Consider the following 21,351-nt stretch of genomic DNA (forward strand, 5'->3'; position numbering starts at 1 on the left):
ACAAGCTTCTATGATAAAAACTTCATTTATCAAAAAAAAAATATATATATATAACTAAGTCAAATTTATAAACATTATATGTCCCAATTGATAAATAGTCAAAGGATATGAATAGCTAGTTTTCAGACAACTAAATCAAAATTATTTATGTGATGAAAAATGCTCTAAATCACTTTGGAATATGGAATATGGCATATGGAAACAAAAATTAAAATAACATTGAGATACCACTCCTATTCATCAAATTGGTTAAAATGACAACAAGGGGAAAGGATACATATTGGAGGGATGTGGGAGAAAATGCATTGCTGGTGGAGTTGTGAACTGATCTAAACATTCTAAAGAGTAATTAGGAATGTTATCCAAAGAATTACAAAGCTGTGCATAGCCTGTGATCCAGCAATAAATACTCCTACTAGTTCTGTATCCATAAAAGAGCGAAAAGAAAAGAAAAGAAAAGAAAAGAACAGAAAAGAAAAGAAAAGAGAAAAGAAAAGAAAAGAAAAGAAAAGAAAAAGAAAGGAAAGGAAAGGAAAGGAAAGAAAAGAAAAAGAAAGAAAGAAAAGAAGGGAAGGAAGTTATTTGTACAAATGTATTTATAGTAATGTTGGGGGGTTTTTTGTTTTGTTTTGTTTTGTGTTTTTTTTTTTCTTTATTTTTGCTTTGTTTTATTTTGGTTTTGTTTTTTATTGTTGGCCCACCAATTGGGAAATGACTGAATAAATTATGGCATATGATTGTAATCATATATTTTTGTGCTATCAGAAATGACATGCAGGGTGATTTCAGAAAGCCTTGGACAGATTTGAATGAACTAATACTAAGTGAATGAGAAGAAATAGGAGAACATTATGCATAGTAACAGCAATATTTTATGATGAACAATATGATTTAGCTATTCTCAGCAGTATGATGATCTAAGATACTCTACCAAAGGACTCATGATGAAAAATGCTATCCATTTCCAAAGAATTGATGTGAACTGAATACAGACTGAATCATGGTATCTTTCAATTTTTTTTTCCTCTTCTTTCTTCCTTCCTTCCTTTCTTCCTTTTTTAATTTCTTTGGAACTCAAAACTTAAATATTTAAAATTGTTTCCATATATAATTGGGGGGAAATAAAGTATTTCAAAAAGAATGTCATGAAACATAAAAGATTAGAGTTATAAATACTTAACATTTATTTTATTTTTATATATGAAGTTTTTTTTCTTTTTTTATTAATTATAATTTTTTTATTGACAGAACATATGCCTGGGTAATTTTTTTACAACATTACCTCTTGCACTCACTTCTGTTCTGACTTTTCCCTTCCCTCCCTCCAATCCCCTCCCCTAAATGGCAAGCAGTCCTATACATGTTAAATATGTTATAGTATATCCTAGATACAATATATGTGTGGAGAAGCAAACAGTTCTCTTGTTGTACAGGAAGAATAGGATTCAGAAGGTATAAATAACCCGGGAAGAAAACAAAAATGCAAGCAGTTTATATTCATTTCCCAGTGTTCTTTCTTTGGGTGTAGCTGCTTCTATCCATCCTTGATCAATTGAAACTGAATTAGATCTCTTTATCAAAGAGATCCACTTCCATCAGAATACATCCTCATACAGTATCATTGTTGAGGTATATAATGATCTCCTGGTTCTGCTCATTTCACTTAGCATCAGTTCATGTAAGTCTCTCCAAGTCTCTCTGTATTCATCCTGCTGGTCATTTCTTACAGAACAATAATATTCCATAACATCAATATATCACAATTTACCCAACCATTCTCCAATTGATGGGCATCCATTCATTTTTCCAGTTTCTAGCCACTACAAACAGGGCTGCCACAAACATTTTGGCACATACAGGTCCCTTTCCCTTCTTTAGTATTTCTTTGGGATATAAGCCCAATAGTAGCACTGCTGGATCAAAGGGTATGCAAAGTTTGATAACTTTTGGGGCATAATTCCAGATTGCTCTCCAGAATGGTTGGATTTGTTCATTACACCACCAACAATGCATCAATATCCCAGTTTTCCCGCATCCCTTCCAACATTCATCATTATGTTTTCCTGTCATCTTAGCCAATTTGACAAGTGTGTGCTAGTATCTCAGAGTTGTCTTAATTTGCATCTCTGATCAATAGTGATTTGGAACACTCTTCCATGTGAGTGCAAATAGTTTCAATTGCATCATCTGAAAATTGTCTGTTCATATCCTTTGATCATTTATTAATTGGAGAATGGCTTGATTTCTTATGAATTAAAGTCAGTTCTCTCTATATATATTTTGGAAATGAGGCCTTTATCAGAACCTTTAACTGTGAAAATGTTTTCCCAGTTTGTTGCTTTCCTTCTAATTTTGTTTGCATTAGTTTTGTTTGTACAAAGGCTTTTTAAGTTGATGTAATCAGAAATTTTCTATTTTGTGATCAATGATGATCTCTAGTTCTTCTTTGGTCACAAATTCCTTCCTCTTCCACAAGTCTGAGAGGTAAACTATCCTATGTTCCTCTAATTTATTTATAATCTCATTCTTTATGCCCAAATCATGGACCCATTTTGATCTTGATATATGGTGTTAAGTGTGGGTCCATGCCTAATTTCTGCCATACTAATTTCTAGTTTTCCCAGCAGTTTTTGCCAAATAATGAATTCTCATCCCAAAAGTTGGGATCTTTGGGTTTGTCAAACACTAGATTGCTATAGTTATTGACTATTTTGTTTTGTGAACCTAACCTATTCCACTGATCAAGAAATCTATTTCTTAGCCAATACCAAATGGTTTTGGTGACTGCTGCTTTATAATATAATTTTAGATCAGGTACAGCTAGGCCACCTTCATTTGATTTTTTTTTTCATTAATTCCCTTGAAATTCTCAACCTTTTGTTCTTCCATATGAATTTTGTTGTTATTTTTTCTAGATGATTAAAATAGTTTCTTGGGAGTCTGATTGGTATAGCACTAAATAAATAGATTACTTTAGGGAATATTGTCATATTTCATATATTCGCTCACCCTATCCAAGAGCACTCAAAATTTTTCCAATTATTTAAATCTGACTTTATTTGTGTGGAAAGTGCTTTGTAATTTTGCTCATATGATTCCTGACTTTCCTTTGGTAGATAGATTCCCAAATATTTTATGCTTTTGACAGTTATTTTGAATGGCATTTCTCTTTGTATATTTTGCTGCTGGATTTTGTTGGTGATGTATAAAAATGCTGAGGATTTATGTGCATTTATTTTATATCTTGAAACTTTGCTAAAGTTATGAATTATTTCTAATAGCTTTTTAGTAGACTCTCTGGGGTTCTCTAAGTATACCATCATATCATCTGCAAAGAGTGATAGTTTGGTTTCCTCATTACCTACTCTAATTCCTTCAATCTCTTTCTTGACTCATTGTCCAGGCTAGTGTTTCTAATACAATATCGAATAATAGCAGTGATCGTGGGCAACCTTGTTTCACTCTTAATCTTACCGGGAAAAGTTTCAGTTTTCTCCCATTGCATATGATGCTTACTGATGGTTTTAAATATATGTTCCTGACTATTTTAAGGAAAAGTCCATTTATTACTATCCTCTCACGTGTTTTTATTAGGAATGGATGTTGGATTTTATCAGATGCTTTTTCTACACCTATTGAGATGATCATATGTTTTTTGTTAATTTGGTTATTGATATAGTCAATTATGCTAATAGTTTTCCTAATATTGAACCAGCCCTGCATTCCTGGTATAAATCCTACTTGGTCATAGTGTATTATCCTGGGGATGATTTTCTGTAATCTTTTTGCTAATATTTTATTTAAGATTTTAGCATCAATATTCATTAGGGAGATTGGTCTATAATTTTCTTTCTCTGTTTTCAAACTACTTGGTTTAGGTATCAGTACCATGTCTGTGTCATAAAAGGAATTTGATAGGACTCCTTCAATCCCTATTTTTTCAAATAGTTTATATAGCATTGAAGTTAACTGTTCTTTAAATGTTTGGTAGAATTCACATGTAAATCCTTCTGGTCCTGGGGATTTTTTCTTAGGGAGTTGGTTAATAGCTTGTTCTATTTCTTTTTCTAAAATGGGACTGTTTAGTCTATTTACTTCTTCTTCTGTTAATTTGGGCAAGGTATATTTTTGAAGGTATTCTTCCATTTCATTTAAATTGTCGAATTTATTGGCATAACGTTGGGCAAAGTAACTTCTAATTTTTTTTTCATTAGTGGCGAGTTCTCCCTTTTCATTTTTAAGACTAACAATTTGATTTTCCTCTTTCCTTTTTTAAATCAGATTTACTAAGGGTTTGTCTATTTTGTTGGCTTTTTCAGAGAACCAACTCTTAGTGTTATTAATTAATCCAACAGTTGGTTTTTTTTTTTACTTTCAATTTTATTGATCTCTCCTTTTATTTTTAGAATTTCATGTTTAGTGTTTGACTGGGGATTTTTAATTTGTTCCTTTTCTAGCATTTTTAGTTGCAAGCACAATTCATTAACCTTATCTTTATTTTATGCAAGTAGGCCTCTAAAGATATGAAATTTCTCCTTATTACCACTTTGGCTATATCCCACATATTTTGGTATGACATCTCATTATTGTCATTTTCTTGAGTGAAGTTATTAATTATGTCTATGATTTGCTGTTTCACCCAATCATTCTTTAGTCTGAGATTATTTAGTTTCCAATTATTTTTGGTCTATTTTCCCCTGGCTTTTTATTGAATATAATTTTCATTGCATGGTGGTCTGAAAAGGATGCATTTACTATTTCTGCCTTACTGTATTTCAGTTTGAGGTTTTTATGTCCTAATATATGGTCAATTTTTGTATAAGTTCCATGAACTGCTGAGAAGAAAGTGTACTCCTTTCTATCTCCATTTAGTTTTCTCTAAAGATCTATCATATCTAATTTTTCTAGTATTGTTTACCTCTTTGACTTCTTTCTTATTTATTTTGTGGTTTAATTTATCTAATTCTGAGAATGCAAGGGTGAGATTTCCCACTATCTGTCTATTTCTTCTTGCAGCTCTCTTAATTTCTCTTTTAAGAACTGAAATGCTACACCATTTGGTGCAAACATGTTTAATATTGATATTGCTTCATTATCTATGCTATCCTTTAGCAAGATCTAGTGCCCTTCCTTATCTCTTTTAATTAGATCAATTTTTGCTTTTGCTTGATCTGAGATAAGGATGCTACCCCTGTTTTTTTTTTTTTTTTTTTACTTCACCTAAAGCATAGTAGATTCTGCTCCAACCTTTTACCTTTACTCTTTATGTATCACTCTGCTTCAGGTATGTCTCCTGTAAACAACATATTGTAGGATTCTGGCTTTTAATCCATTTTGCTAACCGCTTCCTCTTTATGGGGGAGTTTACCCCATTCACATTTATGGTTAGAATGACCAATTCTGTATTGCTTGCCATCTTGTTAACTCCTGTTTATGCTTTTCTCCTTTCCTTCCCCCTTAACTCCCTCCCCAGTATTAAACTTGTGAGCGCCACTTGCTTCTCACAGACCTCCCTTTTTAGTATTCCTCCTCCACCTTAGAATTCCTCCCCCTATCTTACTCCTTTTCCTCACAATTTCTGTATTCCTTCTGCTTATCTTACTCCTTCCCTTTTTACTTTTTCCCTCCCACTTTTCAATGAGGTGGGAGAAGTTTCAACATAAATCAAATATGTCTAAATATTTTTCTCTTTAAGACAATTCTGATGGCAGTAAGATACACACTATGTTCATCCCCCTCCATTCTTTTTCTCAGATATAATGGGTTTCCTTTGCTTCTTCATGAGATGTAGTATCCCCACTTTATCCTTTTCCAAGTACAATTTCCTTTCTACAACTCTTTTTTCTACAACAAACAATTTCTAGTTTCTACAACTAAATATACATGTGTTCTTTAAATATCTTTATAGCAGAAATATAGTTCCCAAGATTTCTTTTTACCTTTTTATGTTTCTCTTGAGTTATATATTTGTAGATCAAACTTTTTTGTTAAGTTCTGGTTTTTTCATCAAAAAATAGGTGAAATTCACTTATTTCCTTGAATGTCCATCTTCTTCCCTGGAAAAAGATGCTCATTCTGGCTGGGTAAGTTATTTTGGCTACATACCAACTTCCTTAGCTTTTCAGAACATCATATTCCAGGCCCTTCGATCCTTTAATGTGGATGCTGCTAGGTCTTGAGTAATTCTTATTGTGGCTCCTCTATATTTGAATTGGGGTTTTTCTAGCAGCTTGCAGTATTTTTTTTCCTTTATCTGATAGTTCTGGCATTTGGCCACTATATTTCTTGGTGTTTTGATTTTAGGATCCCTTTCAGTAGGTGATCCATGAATTTTTTCAATTTCTATTTTACCCTCTGGTTCTATAATTTTTGCGCAGTTCTTTTTGATATCCTGGAAAATAGTGTCCAGGCTCTTTCTTTCATCATATTTTTCAAGGAGTCCAATAATTCTAAGATTGTCTCTCTTAAATCTATTTTCCAGGTCTGTTGTTTTCCCAAGAAGGTATTTGGCATTTTTTCCCATTGTTTCTTTTTCTTTTTCTTTTCTTTTCTTTTTTTTTTTTTTTTGGTTTTGCTTGACTGATTCTTGGTGTCTCCTCAAGTCATTCAATTCCATTTGTTTGATTCTGATTTTCAATGAAGTATTTTCTTCACTCACTTTTTTATATCTTTTTCTAATTGTCCAATTGAGTTTTTATTTTGTTTTATGGAATTTTTTTTCCATTTCGCCAATTTTATTTTTGAGAGAGCTATTTTCTTTTTCCAGTTCACTAATTCTGTTTTTCAGGGATTTGATTTCTTTATCCACTCTATCTTTAAATGAGTGGGATGACTTATCCAGACTCTCTTGCCAAGCTTCCCTGTCCTTTTCCCATTTTCCTTCTAGCTCTCTTGTGAGAGCCTTTTTAATTTCTTCTGAGAGTCTTTTGTGTTGAGGACCAGATCATATCTCCTGTTGGGGATTCATCTGGAGACAGTCTGTTGTTAGTCTCCTCGGGGTTTAAAATCTGCTTTCTATCTATATAGAGGCTATCAATGGTTAAGGTCCATTTAAATTTTTTGCTCATTTTGTCAGAGAAGAATCAAAGAAGACAAACTAGCAAAAACACACACACACACACACACACACACAAACATGCAATCTGCTCTTTTCTTTGTGGGGGTGGGGGGGAGAGGGGATGCTGTATGGTGTTACTGACCTTCCTCTATAGACTGCGGGGGCGGGGGTGGGGGAAGCAGGGAGGCACTAGCAGGACAGCAATGGCTGTGCTGAGTCTCAGCTCTGAGACTCTGAGCGTGCTGAGATACTGTGGGTGAGTGTGGCCAGGTCCTGAGAGACTCTTGCTTTTCGGGGTTATATTCTTCATCCCCTGTGTTTTTAGCTTCTCTGCTTATCTACTGGCTTGCTGCCAGGGCAAAGCAGCCAATACTATAGTAAAACTCTCCCTGCAGAGATGGCTGAGATCACACCCCACCCCCCTCTGGTCTGCTCAGTGTGAGCTGCTTGCTGTGCTCTCACTGCCACTGCTTGCCTTCAGCCTGTGTTCTGCCTAACTGTCCCTGCCCTTGCACAAAAACAGACCTTTTCTGGTGAATTTCAAGGATGTCTTCTGTTGGTAATTATTTGTGGGTTTTTTTTTTTTCAATCAAGCACTAATTCCAAAGTTTGTCATGAAATAAATTCTGAGAGAAAACACAGAGCTTAAGTAGATGTGTGCGGCCTCTCCGCCATCTTGGTCAGAAGTCCCCCCTGAAGTTTTTTTTTTTTTTCCCAGACAGATCATTACACAGTTATTACATAAGGATTTTTGTACCTGTTTCCATGTTTATCAACCAATTCATCATTCATAGTGCACAGCACAAGTTATATGACTGCCTTTCTGATTATTAGAACTCTTTCCATGTAAATCAGCTTGTTACACTTAGTAGATAAACATAATGAATGATTTCTTTCTCTTTCTCAGAAGTCTTTTTATATGGGCTGGTGAGTGACATGGTCTTGAATTAGATTATCTGAACAATTCAATAAAAGTTATGGCTAATCCAAGGTCCAGTATAAGAAATTCAGCAGATATATAATAACGTGTAACTATCAGTGAAAATATACATTACTGTGGTTAAGGCACATGAGAAAATTACAGGAAAGAGTCAGAAGCCAAGGTTTTTGAAAGGGAGAAAAAAAGCATTCATGTGCTTTGTCAGGGAAGACTCTCTGTCAGGATGCCTTTTGCTATTTGGGGAAAGTTACAAGGAGAAACAACTAACTGCAAGTCATAAAACTTATTTTAGAATAAAATAAAGTAACTTCAGGGCTGGTATATTTGATTGATAGTTTGAGAGATGAACTTAGGGACTTTGGGCAGAGGAGCATGAAAAAAGTCAGAAACCGGAGGGAGAGAGTGTACTAGATGTGCATTCAAGTATGATTAAAGAGTGTTCTGGGAATTAATTTGTACGTGATTAAAGAGTGTGCTAATAAATGTAGGCTGAGTTTAGAGAAGAGGCTCGATGGAATATGAGAAGTTCAACAGTGCATTTGGGACTTGGCAAAAAAACAATAGAAGTGGCCTGGGAGTGAATATGAAACAGTGATTTACTGAGTGGTTGGTTCATTAACTGGTTTGCTTAGCACAGTGCTTAGAACATAGAAAGCAGTTAATAAATACTTGCTGACTGACTAACTGGTTGCCATTGACTCTGTCCACTCTATACAATGTATATACTCAGGGGTGTTATGAGGCTTAAATGATAAGGGATATAAAGCATTTTGTAAACCTTAAAAAAGGATCAAGCATTAGATCTAGTATTAAGTAACGTGTTTTCCTTAACTCAAATCCAGCCTCAGACACTTATTAGCTTTGTTACCCTGGACAACTCACGTAATTCTGTTTCCCTCAGTTTTCTCATCTATAAAATGATCTGAAGAAAGAAAAGGAAAACCACTCCAGTATTTTTGCAAAGAAAACAAAAATCCTACAGAAAGCAAAATCCTAAATGGGAACCATAAGAGTTAGACATGATCAACAAATGACTAAACAACAACAAAACCTTTAATGTACTTTAAAAATTCCATTGTTATTTATACTTCTTCATATTACTATTATTATTAGTCTATAATCACCAGACCTCCATTCTAATGATGACTTTTCTCTTGAACTGCTGAGCTCAAGTAAAGTTCATAGATCCCTACAGGGCTGTTCTAGTAAATGTTTATTTAACAATCAGGATTTCTGGGAGGGGGGTGGGAACAAACAAACATGCATTCATACTTTAAGTTTAAATTGCATAATCAATATGTTCTTAGTATAGACAATTGAAAACAACAACAAATGAACCTGTTTTATAGCATTTGTTTACTTCTGAAGTACAAATGCACACTAAACACAACAATTGCCTAGTAAGTCAATTAGAATTGTTCCAAAACATAATTTTTCTACACCAGCATGGAGTATGTTATGAAAGCTTATGACATCAGTCTGTCCAGTGCATTAGATTTGAATTGTGGGTTTTCAGAGCTTCTCCTTGTTTGTGTTTCAGAAACTAGAATCTAGAGGTGACTGGGTGCCTTAGAACATTGAGGGTCATGGTAAAACACTTTAACAAGACAATGAGAATTTAACAACAATAATAGCTTGCATTGAAATGGTTGTTTAAAGTTTGCAGAGTATTTTACAAATATTATATCATTTTATCTTTACAACAACCCTGGGAGGAAGGTATCATCATTGTCCTCTATTTTACACATGAGGAAACTGAGGGAAGTAGAAGTCAAATGATTTACTCAGAATTATATAGCTAGTAAGTGTCAAAGGTAGAGTTTGAACTCGGGTCCTCTTCTTGACTCCAATTCCAGGGCTATCGCCATAGCATTGCTTAGCTATCTAGCTGTTATGATCTCTAGGTGATACTTTTATCTCTAAATAGATCAGATTGTCTTGTTTCCCTTTTCACATTTATTCAAAATGTTCATTATTGATAACAAGAACTCAGACTGTACTTGTTAAGTGCACATAGTTAGTTTTGAAAGAATTAAAATAGTATCTATCTATTTATTCACCAAAGGCCCTATATGAGTTCAAACACATAGTTGTATATATGAAACTATGTTCTTTTGCTTCTCTGGCCTCCTGAATCCAGATCATGACATTACATAGATATTATAACAACTCTGTAAAGGAAAATTTTCTTTCAATACAGTTCTGGGGGAGGAAAGTAAAGGTAGAGAGGGTAGTCCTTAAGGGTTAGTATAAAACAACATCAATGTAACTATGATGAACAGGAACTCAATTTGAAATAAAAGCAGATATTTCTTTGTTCCAGTACATTACTCATTTATTTAACAAATATTCATTATTATTATTACTAGTAATAGCTAGAATTTAGATGGAACTTGAAAGTTTGTAAAGCACTTAATAAATATCAATTCCTTTTATCTTCACAACAACTCATAAAGGTAGAGGCTAGTATTAACTCTAATTTAAAGATGAGGAAAATGAGCAGACAATTCAGGTTAGCCTAGTATTACAGAGCTAGTAAGTGTCTATGGTCAGATGTGAAATAAGGTTTTCCTTACTGCAAAATACAACTAGTTGATACTAGATGAAGACCACAAAGATAAATAAAGGGGCAGCAAGATGGCACAGTAAATAGAACACCAGCCATGGAGTCAGGAAGACTGAATCAAAATCTGATCTCAGGCACTTAATAGCTATGTGACTGTGGGCAAGTCATTTAACTCATTGCCTTCAAAAATAAGCAAAGAAATATATAAGAAATGCCTACTGACCTCAAGGGGCCTACAGTCTTGCAGGGAAAGCAAAATATCACCTCAGATATGGATAATATAGTAGCCCAATGCCATATAACTGATTCATATCATAAATATTATAAGAAGTGGGAAAAGGAAACATTCATTGCCAAATGACAATACCAAGACATGCTGTGACTTTTCTCTGAATGTCAACTTTTGCTGTACTACTTTACACTTTCTATTTTCCAGTCTCCATTTTTTGCAACTGATTCATACTTCAGTATCCAATGCAAATGCTACTGCTTTCATAGTCATCTAAGCAAAAAATGATTGTCTTCTATATTCTTTTTTAACAGTTTAATATTTTTCCAAATATATGTAAAGACAGTTTTCCACATACATTTTTGCAAACTTTGTGCTCCAGATTTTTCTTTCTCTCTCCCTTCCCTCTCCCCTCCACAAGACAGCAAGCAATTTGATATAGTTTAAATATGCACAATCCTGTTAAACATATTTCCATATTTATCAGGCTGTGCAAGAAAAAATCAGATCTAAAGGGGAACAGACTATGAGAAAGAAAAAATAAATAAACAAACAAAAAGGTGAAAAATATTATGCTTCAATCTATATTTAATCCCCGTAGTTCTTTTTCTGGGTGATTGGTATCCAGATATTGTATTTTTAGAATTTTGAATACTTACTATATTTTTAGAATTTATAAAAAGATTTAGAATTTAAAATACTATATTTTTTAAAAAATTAAAATACTGTATTTTTAGAATTCAGAATTTAAAATACTGTACTTTTAGAATTTAGAGCACACACCAGTGGGTATGTATCCCAAAGATATAAGAAAAAAAGGAGAAAAATCCATATGTGCAAAAATATTTATAGAAGTTCTTTTTGTAGTGACAAGAAACTAGAAATTGAGTGGATTCCCATCAGTTGGAGAATGGCTGAATGTGCTATGGTATGTGAATGCAATGGAATATTATTGTTCTATTAAAAATGATCAGGGCAGTTAGGTGATGCAGTGGATAGAGCACCAGCCCTGAAGTCAGGAAGACCTGAATTCAAAGCTGGTCTCAGACACTTAACACTTCCTAGCTGTGTGACTTTGGGCAAGTCATTTAACCCCAATTGCCTCTGAAAAAAAAAAAGAAAACATTAAACATATGCAATTGGGGTTAAATGACTTGCCCAAAGTCACACAGCTAGGAAGTGTTAAGTGTCTGAGACCAGCTTTGAATTCAGGTCTTCCTGACTTCAGGGCTGGTGCTCTATCCACTGCATCACCTAACTGCCCTGATCATTTTTAATAGAACAATAATATTCCATTGCATTCACATACCATAGCACATTCAGCCATTCTCCAACTGATGGGAATCCACTCAATTTCTAGTTTCTTGTCACTACAAAAAGAACTTCTATAAATATTTTTGCACATATGGATTTTTCTCCTTTTTTTCTTATATCTTTGGGATACATACCCACTGGTGTGTGCTCTAAATTCTAAAAGTACAGTATTTTAAATTCTGAATTCTAAAAATACAGTATTTTAATTTTTTAAAAAATATAGTATTTTAAATTCTAAATCTTTTTATAAATTCTAAAAATATAGTAAGTATTCAAAATTCTAAAAATACAATATCTGGATACCAATCACCCAGAAAAAGAACTACGGGGATTAAATATAGATTGAAGCATAATATTTTTCACCTTTTTGTTTGTTTATTTATTTTTTCTTTCTCATAGTCTGTTCCCCTTTAGATCTGATTTTTTCTTGCACAGCCTGATAAATATGGAAATATGTTTAACAGGATTGTGCATATTTAAACTATATCAAATTGCTTGCTGTCTTGTGGAGGGGAGAGGGAAGGGAGAGAGAAAGAAAAATCTGGAAAAAAAAAAAAAAAGAAAACATTAAACATATGCAATTGGGGTTAAATGACTTGCCCAAAGTCACACAGCTAGGAAGTGTTAAGTGTCTGAGACCAGCTTTGAATTCAGGTCTTCCTGACTTCAGGGCTGGTGCTCTATCCACTGCATCACCTAACTGCCCTGATCATTTTTAATAGAACAATAATATTCCATTGCATTCACATACCATAGCACATTCAGCCATTCTCCAACTGATGGGAATCCACTCAATTTCTAGTTTCTTGTCACTACAAAAAGAACTTCTATAAATATTTTTGCACATATGGATTTTTCTCCTTTTTTTCTTATATCTTTGGGATACATACCCACTGGTGTGTGCTCTAAATTCTAAAAGTACAGTATTTTAAATTCTGAATTCTAAAAATACAGTATTTTAATTTTTTAAAAAATATAGTATTTTAAATTCTAAATCTTTTTATAAATTCTAAAAATATAGTAAGTATTCAAAATTCTAAAAATACAATATCTGGATACCAATCACCCAGAAAAAGAACTACGGGGATTAAATATAGATTGAAGCATAATATTTTTCACCTTTTTGTTTGTTTATTTATTTTTTCTTTCTCATAGTCTGTTCCCCTTTAGATCTGATTTTTTCTTGCACAGCCTGATAAATATGGAAATATGTTTAACAGGATTGTGCATATTTAAACTATATCAAATTGCTTGCTGTCTTGTGGAGGGGAGAGGGAAGGGAGAGAGAAAGAAAAATCTGGAAAAAAAAAAAAAAAGGTCAGCAGGATGATTTCAGAAAGACTTACATGAACTGATACTGATTTAAGTGAGTAGAATCAAGAGAACATTGTACAAAGCAACAACAAGGTTATGTAATGATAAACTGTGATGGGCTTGACTCTGCCTAACAGTAAAGTGATTCAGGTCAATTCCAATAGACTTGTAATGGAGAAAACCATCTGCATCTAGAGAGGACTATGGGGACTGAATGTGAATTACAACATAGTATTTTCTTCTTTGTTATTATTGCTGTTTTCTTTTTTTTTCTTTTTTGGTCTGATTTTTCTTGTGCAGCATGATAAAAATGTAGAAATATGTTTAGAAGAATTGCACATGTTTAACCTACACTGGATTGTTTGCTGTCTAGAGAAGGGGAAAAGGGAGGAAGGAGGAAGAAAAATTTAGAATGTGGGATTTTGCAAGCATGAATATTGAACATTTACTTTTTATTTAATTCATTTATTTTTAATCCACATCACTTTATGAATCATGTTGGGAGAGAAAAATCAGAGCAAAAGGGAAAAACCATGGGAGAGATTAAAAAAAAATAACAAAGAAAAGAAGTGAACTTAGCATGATTTATATTCAGTCTTCATAGTTGTTTTTCTGGATACAGATAGTACTTTCTGTCCAAAATCTATTGGTATTGATTTGGTTCACTGAACCACTGAGAAGAATCAAATTTTTCATAGTTAATCATCACACATTCTTGCTGATATTGTGTACAATATATTCCTGGTTCTGCTTATTTCACTCAGTATCAGTTCATGTAAATCTTTCCAGGACTTCATAAAATCGGATTGTTCATCATTTTTGTACAACAATAATATTCCATTACCTTCATATATCACAGCTTGTTCAGCCATTCCCCAGTTAATGAGCATCTACTCAATTTCCAATTTTTGTTATCACAAAAAGAGCTGCTACAAACATTTTTGTACATGTGGGTATTTTTCCCTTCTTTATGATTTTCTTGGGATACAGACCCAGTAATGGCATACTGGGTCAAAAGATATGTACAGTTTTATAGCCTTTTGGGCATAGTTCCATATTGCTCTCCAGAATGGTTGGATCATTTCACAACTCTATCAACAATGTATTAGTGTCCCACTTTTCCCACATCCTCAACATTTATCATTATCTTTTCCTTGTCATCTTAGCCAATCTGAGAGGTGTGAGATGGTACCTCAGAGTTGTTTTAATTTGTATTTCTCTTATCAATAGTGAGTTAAAGCATTTTTATATGAATATTTTTCATATTAATTTCATCATCTGAAAACTGTCTATTCATATCCTTTGACCATTTTTCAATTAGGGAATAACTTGTATTCTTATGAATTTGATACAGTTTTTAATACTTTTTAGAAATAATATCTTTATCAAAAAGATTTGTGAAGATTTTCCCCAAGCTTTGTACTTCCCCTTTAATTTTGTTTGTATTGGTTGTATTTCTGCAAAACTTTTTAATTTAATGAAATCAAAGTGACTCATTTTGCCTTTCATAATGTTTTCCAATTTTTTCTTGATCACAAATTTCTTCCTTCTCCAAAGATCTGATAGGTAAATTATCCCTTGCTTTTCTAATGTATATTTAATACCATATGTTGTCCAATATTAATGTAATATGAATTTAACATTCATAATTTATGCTCAAATCATGTACCCATTTTGACTTTATTCTGGTATAGGGTGTGAGATGTACATCTATGCTATGTTTCTTACATATTATTTTCTAGTTTTCTCAGCAATTTTTGTCAAATATAGTGAGTTCTTATTCCAGAAGCTGGAGTTTGTTAAATACTAGGTTACTATAGGTTGTGATTACTGTGTAGTGTGTATCAAATCTATTCCATTGATCCACCACTTTATTTCTTAGCCAGTACCAAATGGTTTTGATGACTGCCGCTTTATAATATAGTTTTAGGTTTAGTACTGCTAAGCCACCATCCTTTGTAAATTTTTTTTTTCATTAATTCCCTTGATATCCTTGACCTTTGTTCTTCCAAAGGAATTTTGTCATTATTTTTTTCTGATTCCATAAAATAATGTTTTGGCAGTTTGATTGGTATGGCACTGAGCAGGTAAATTGTCATTTTTATTACATTAACTTAGCTTGCCAATGAACAATTGATATTTTTCCAATTGTTTAGAATTGACATTATTTGTGTGAGAAGTGTTTTGTGATTGTGTTCATAGAGTTCTTAGATTAGTCTTAGTAGGTACACCCTCAAGTATTTTATTTGCAGTTATTTTAAATGGGATTTCTCTTTCTATCTTTGTCAGTAATATATGGAAAAGCTAATGATTTGTGTGGGTTTATTTTATATTCTGCAACTTCACTAAAGCTGTGAATTATTTCCAATAAGTTTTTGGATGATTTTCTAAGATTCTCTAAGTATCATCATATCATCATATCATCTGCAAAGAGTGATAGTTTTATTTCCTCATTGCCTATTCTAATTCATTTGATTTCTTTTTCTTTTCTTATGCTAAAGCCAATATTTCTAGTACAATGTTAAATAATAATAGTGATAATGGGAATCCTTGTTTCACCTCTGATCTTACTGGGAATATATCCAGCTTCTCTCCATTACAAACAATGTTTGCTGTTGATTTTAGATAGATACTGAACATGTATTTTGAAAAGTGAAAAGCTATTATAAAAATAATAATTGGAAAAAATATTATATATACCAGATTTAGGCACTTATAATTATTTGAAGATTTGTCTTATTTTCCCTGAAACACCATCTACTGTTCAATATTGACGTAATATTAATTTAACATTCATTTATTTATAACTTTTTTGCCCATTCAGATGAGTTTTCAGCAAATATGCTTCTGCCACAGATCAGTGTTAATGATCTCCTATGTTATTTTTTTTGCTTAACTATTGGCTAAATGTTGTCAAGCATGCTGAAGTGATATAATTGTGACAAATTAATTTTACTTTATCAGTAATATTCATGGATCCAAATGTTAAAATGTTTCTGCCATAAGAATTTATAAAGATTGAATTTCAAAGAAATAGTTATATATTGAGATGCCACACTTTGACTTTTAAAATTTATGTAATCACTTTAACCTAAATAATTCAAACATATACATTCCAAATCAATAAAATGTCTAAATATCCCTACCTTCATTTCAATAAGAGCATGATTTAGCTTACCTTATCAAGTTCGTCTGAAATACCAATGCCTGGAATAAAAAGATTAATATTAAAAATTAGAAAACATTTCTAACTTTTTAATATTATTATTATATTTTCAAAACTACCACATTTCATTAATATAACACTTTTTTTCTTATTATTGAAACAAAAAAAGCCCAAAAGGTAACACATCTTTTGATAAAGTAAATTAAGCTTTTAAAAAATTATTAATTCTTTGGTGTGTCAAATGAGTGAGTGAGAATGAAGCAATTTTTTAATTGGCCCTTTATGGAGTTCTTGGAAATAAAGTAAAACTATGGCAAGAACACATTGTTCTCTTCCACAGTGTATAAAAGGACTTGTTATTTGTTAATTGTTAATTGTGAGCCAAGCCAATTATTTTTTTCAAGCCAATTATTTTTAATTAGAAATCTTTGTTATTTTAGGTAACTATGTATTTAATAATTCTTTATAGCTTCATAAATGTTGAGGTACAAAATGGTGGCTGACTGGCTTTTGATACATTCTCTGTTTAATCTTCCTAGTCCTTTGGGAGAATCTTGACTTAAAACAACTCTAAAATAATTTCTAATTGAAAATTTCTGGAAAAAATTACCTCCCCTGTTCTGTAAATTGCCTTCTCATGGTCTAATGATCATTATTGCCAGGAAGTTCCAAGTTTTTTTATTATTGATTGCAAATCTCTCAAACTATAATCTTTCTATTTCTATTTTTTTTCCTGTCCTCATTACTAAAAAAATTAAAAAAACCCTTAAATCAATTTTTTTCATATTCTTGCTGCTTGTTGTTGAAATTGGCCAATCCCTTTTCTATGTTAAGGGATTCTAGATCTCTTATGTTGTCTTATGGAGACCTTTCTTAAAAGCTTTAAAAATTTTGTTTCTCTTTTGTTTGTTTTTGTTTTTTGTTGTCACAGATTTTAAATGAGGTTCAAAAATGCAAAATGTTTTATTTTTCACTAAAAACAAATTTTAAAAAAAGATTTTTTTTGAAAGAAACTTTTGATTCTATAGTCAGGTGACTCAGTGCAGGAGTTTTGAACTTGGAGACAAGAAATCTGAGCTCGAATTTAGCATGAAACACTTACTGGTTATATGACCCCCTGCAAGCAACTTAATCCATGCTCCAATTTCCTTCTTTGTTTTCCCCAGTGTAAAATAGAGAAAACCAATTGACTGACATAGTGCATAGAATGCTGAACTTGGAATGAGGAAAATTCATCTTCCTGATTTCAAATCTGGCCTCAGAAACTTACTAACTGTGTGATCCTGGACAAGTCACTTAATTCTGTTTGCCTGTTTCCTCAACTGTAAAATGAGATGAACAACTCCAGCATCTTTGCCAAAAAATCTTCAAATGGAAAACAGCTTACAATTAAACAATAATAATAAAAAGTGGGCAATAATAGCACCTACCTCCCACAATTGTTGTGAGGATCAAATGAGATCAGATGAAGACCTAACATATAATAGGTGCTAAATAAATCTCTTGTTGTTATACACTTAAGTCCTAACTTTTCAAGTTCTTTCCAGCATCACTGCCAGTTAAACTAATGGAGAAAACAAAAAAATGGAGACATGCCCTTTGGTATGGCAGGTAAGATTCATTGTTAACCTTGAAAATAAGAATTGACAGTAGTATATATGTTTTAATATACTTTTACATACATTATTTTATTTGAAGTTTATATTAACTTTATAAAGCAGATCCAATAGGTATTATGAGCCCCATTTCCAGATGAGGAAACAGGATCACAGGATTGAATTAAATTGACCATCTTCACACAATTAGGGTATCACCAGAATTTTAAACTGGGTCTCCCTAAGTCTTGGTCCATCACTCCTTCTGCTTGGCTATGCTGTCTGAATCCTCGCTGCAAGTTATCAGGATGATTAGATCTCTTAGAAGATGGACATTTCTTATATCAGGGAGTCTACTTAACTGCTGAGAATTAAATCTTCCTTTCATTTTCTTCCCTTGGCTTTCAAACGTAATAGCATCACACTTCCTATATCCATGCATCTAAAGACTGGCAGTGCCACATGCTATTCTGTTCTCACCATATATTTGAGAATTGTCTTTAATAATAGATATAATGTGTAATAATGGATGCCTGTAAACTGAAATAAGCCCAAGTACTATAGAGACATCTCATAGAAGCATAGTATTCTTGAAGATGAGGCCAAAATTTGATGGGTTCTTACCAAGTTGAAAAGATGTAAATGTGATTTTAGAAGTGGTTGATATATCTGTCAGTTATCTGAGAACCAATCTAGCTTGATATGGAGGAAAAAATGAGCCATCAAGTGATGAAACTTTGGTCATAACAACTCAAGAAGATCATTTGTTTAAGGTAAAAAATGATTGAGAATTGGGAACTTTAAATGAATAAAATCCTCTATTACTGAAGACCAGCACCTCTTCAACAAAGAAAGTTGCCTCTCAAATGCAGGCATAATATTCTAGGTAGAGAATCAGAATCAGAAAGGCTTAGGTTCAGTTTTTCTCTCTGATATCTTACGTCTATGCCCATAAATAAGTCACCTAACATCTTAATCACTTGCCACAAACTACAGAATCAATTTATGGATTACTAGAAAAAGTTACAAACATTTATAATTGCATAGATATTTTTTCAGAAAACAATGTTATTTCATAAATAATCTATTTAACAATAGTTTTAGTAGTCTTTGAAATAATGAAATTACTCCAGTTTTTAGATCTACTAAATTTCTGATTTTGCTTATTAATTGACTAAATCATATTTTGCTCCTTATTTAGTTTACTCTGGCTGATTTTTTTCCATAAAGTATTCAATAAACACTTATTAAGTAAAGCTCTATTTTGAGCAAACTATGATAGTAGATACTTTTGATGCAAAGAGAAAAATTAAAGAATACCCAACCTCAAGAGCCTCATATTTTCCTGTGAGCTATAAACTACACACACACACACACACACACACACACACACACACACACACGAGATAATGTGTGGAAAAGATGAATAAAAACTTGAGGGGAGTAGTGAAGGTTTGGTAGAAGAGATCACACTTGTGTAGAGTGTTTAAGGAAGATAATGATGCTAAGAAGAGGAAATCTAATAGACATGCACTTCAGGCATCAGAAATAGCCTGTGCTTTGGCATCAAGCTAGGAATCAAATACCAAGGTCAAAGAGAAATTTCTTTGGAATGTATCACATCATATAACAAAGACGTATGATATATGTCGATATTTAAATGTCGGTTTTATAAATTGTTTATGAAACGGTATTATGATTTTATTTTAAATTATATATTATATTATATCATATTTTATTATATCATTCAATGAATAAATAACATCAGAGGTTTCCAGCTAGAAGAAATATTAAAAGCCATATCTATTCTAATCCTTCCCTTTTCCAGGTAAGAAACCTGAGATAAAGTTGAATGACATCTGCATGTTCAAAAGTTCATCTGCATGACAAAATTGCAGAATTAAGGTTCAAATCCATTCCAAATCCAAAGCTATTTCCAATACCTCATGAAGATGCTAAAGAATATACCAAACTATTAAACTAACAAGTCAAAAAACATTTATTAAGCACTCCCTGTGTGCCATACAATGTATTAACAAAGAAATATGCATTAAAGGACAAATGTGGTAGATTATTATTTTAGTGTTATAAACATCACAATTCTAAAGCTGGATGAGACCTTAAAAGTCAGCTAGCTCAAGACCCTCATTTTGTAAACTGATTTCCATAGAAGTTAAATAAATTTCCTAAATTTAGCACAGATAATAAGGGAGAGCTGGAAAGTAAACTCAGTCCTTGCTAATGAATATTTTTCCTTATTATTGTTCTATAAGAAATGATCAGGAGGATGATTTTTAAAAGGCTTGGAGAGACTTACATGAACTGATGGTAAGTGAAATGAGCAGAATCAGAAGATTATTCTACATGACAACATAACTATTATACCATGATCAATTCTAAGGAATGTGACTCTTTGCAGCAATGAGATGATTGATGCCAGTTCCAATGATCTTGTGATGAAGAGAGCCATCTATACCCAGAAAGAAGATTGTAGGAATACTCTCACTCTTTTTGTTATTGTTTGTTTGCATTTTGTTTTCCTACTCATTTACTTTCTTCTTCTCTTCTTTTTTTTTTGATCTGTTTTCTCTTGTGCAGCAAGAGAATTGTATAGATCTATTCATACATATTAAATTTAACATGTTTAACATATATTGCTTGCCATCTAGGAGAGGGGGTAGAAGGAAGGAGGAGAAAATCTGAAACACAAGACTATGCAAGGGTCAATGTTGTCAAATTATCATTGTAGATGTTTTGAAAATAAATAGCTTAAAAATATTTTTCTTTAAGTATAGTCTAAATCTGACATTCTGAAATCCCATTCATTGCTCATAGTATTGTATTTTAAAGCCAATAAGTGTAATGTGCTGAGGCTTGAGTTGATGCACTGAGGTCCCAAGCATGTGAGGCTAAATAGTAATTGGACCATACTCTATTAATATATATGCTTGGAGAAAGAATGGTCCCACCCACTCTTTGTGCAAGTCCTGATGTGTTGTATAGGAAATGACGTTTTTGGTGGGTGGAGGGAAGGGAGTGGAAAGGGAAGTGGAACGAGAGACTGCTGGCTGGCGTCTTGACACATCTGTTCACATTGCTATTGGCAACGGCCCTTCACCTCCAATTCCCCTCTGCTAGCTGGCTTCCTGTCGCAGCTGCCCATATTGCTA

General features: G+C 32.7%; 1 protein-coding gene across 3 annotated transcripts in view; it reads right to left on the bottom strand.

Annotated features, from left to right (window-relative positions):
• The window catches only part of C1H8orf34 (chromosome 1 C8orf34 homolog), a 435,849-nt gene that overhangs the window by 293,027 nt on the left and 121,471 nt on the right, over positions 1–21,351 (bottom strand). For all 3 annotated transcript variants that reach the window (XM_051970072.1, XM_051970073.1, XM_051970071.1), the window contains exon 5: positions 16,599–16,627. In XM_051970072.1, coding sequence (XP_051826032.1) covers positions 16,599–16,627 — 29 coding nt within the window. The remainder of the gene's footprint in view (positions 1–16,598; positions 16,628–21,351) is intronic.

This window comes from Antechinus flavipes, chromosome 1, assembly GCF_016432865.1.
Source record: "Antechinus flavipes isolate AdamAnt ecotype Samford, QLD, Australia chromosome 1, AdamAnt_v2, whole genome shotgun sequence".
NCBI classification, from domain to species: Eukaryota; Metazoa; Chordata; class Mammalia; order Dasyuromorphia; family Dasyuridae; genus Antechinus; species Antechinus flavipes.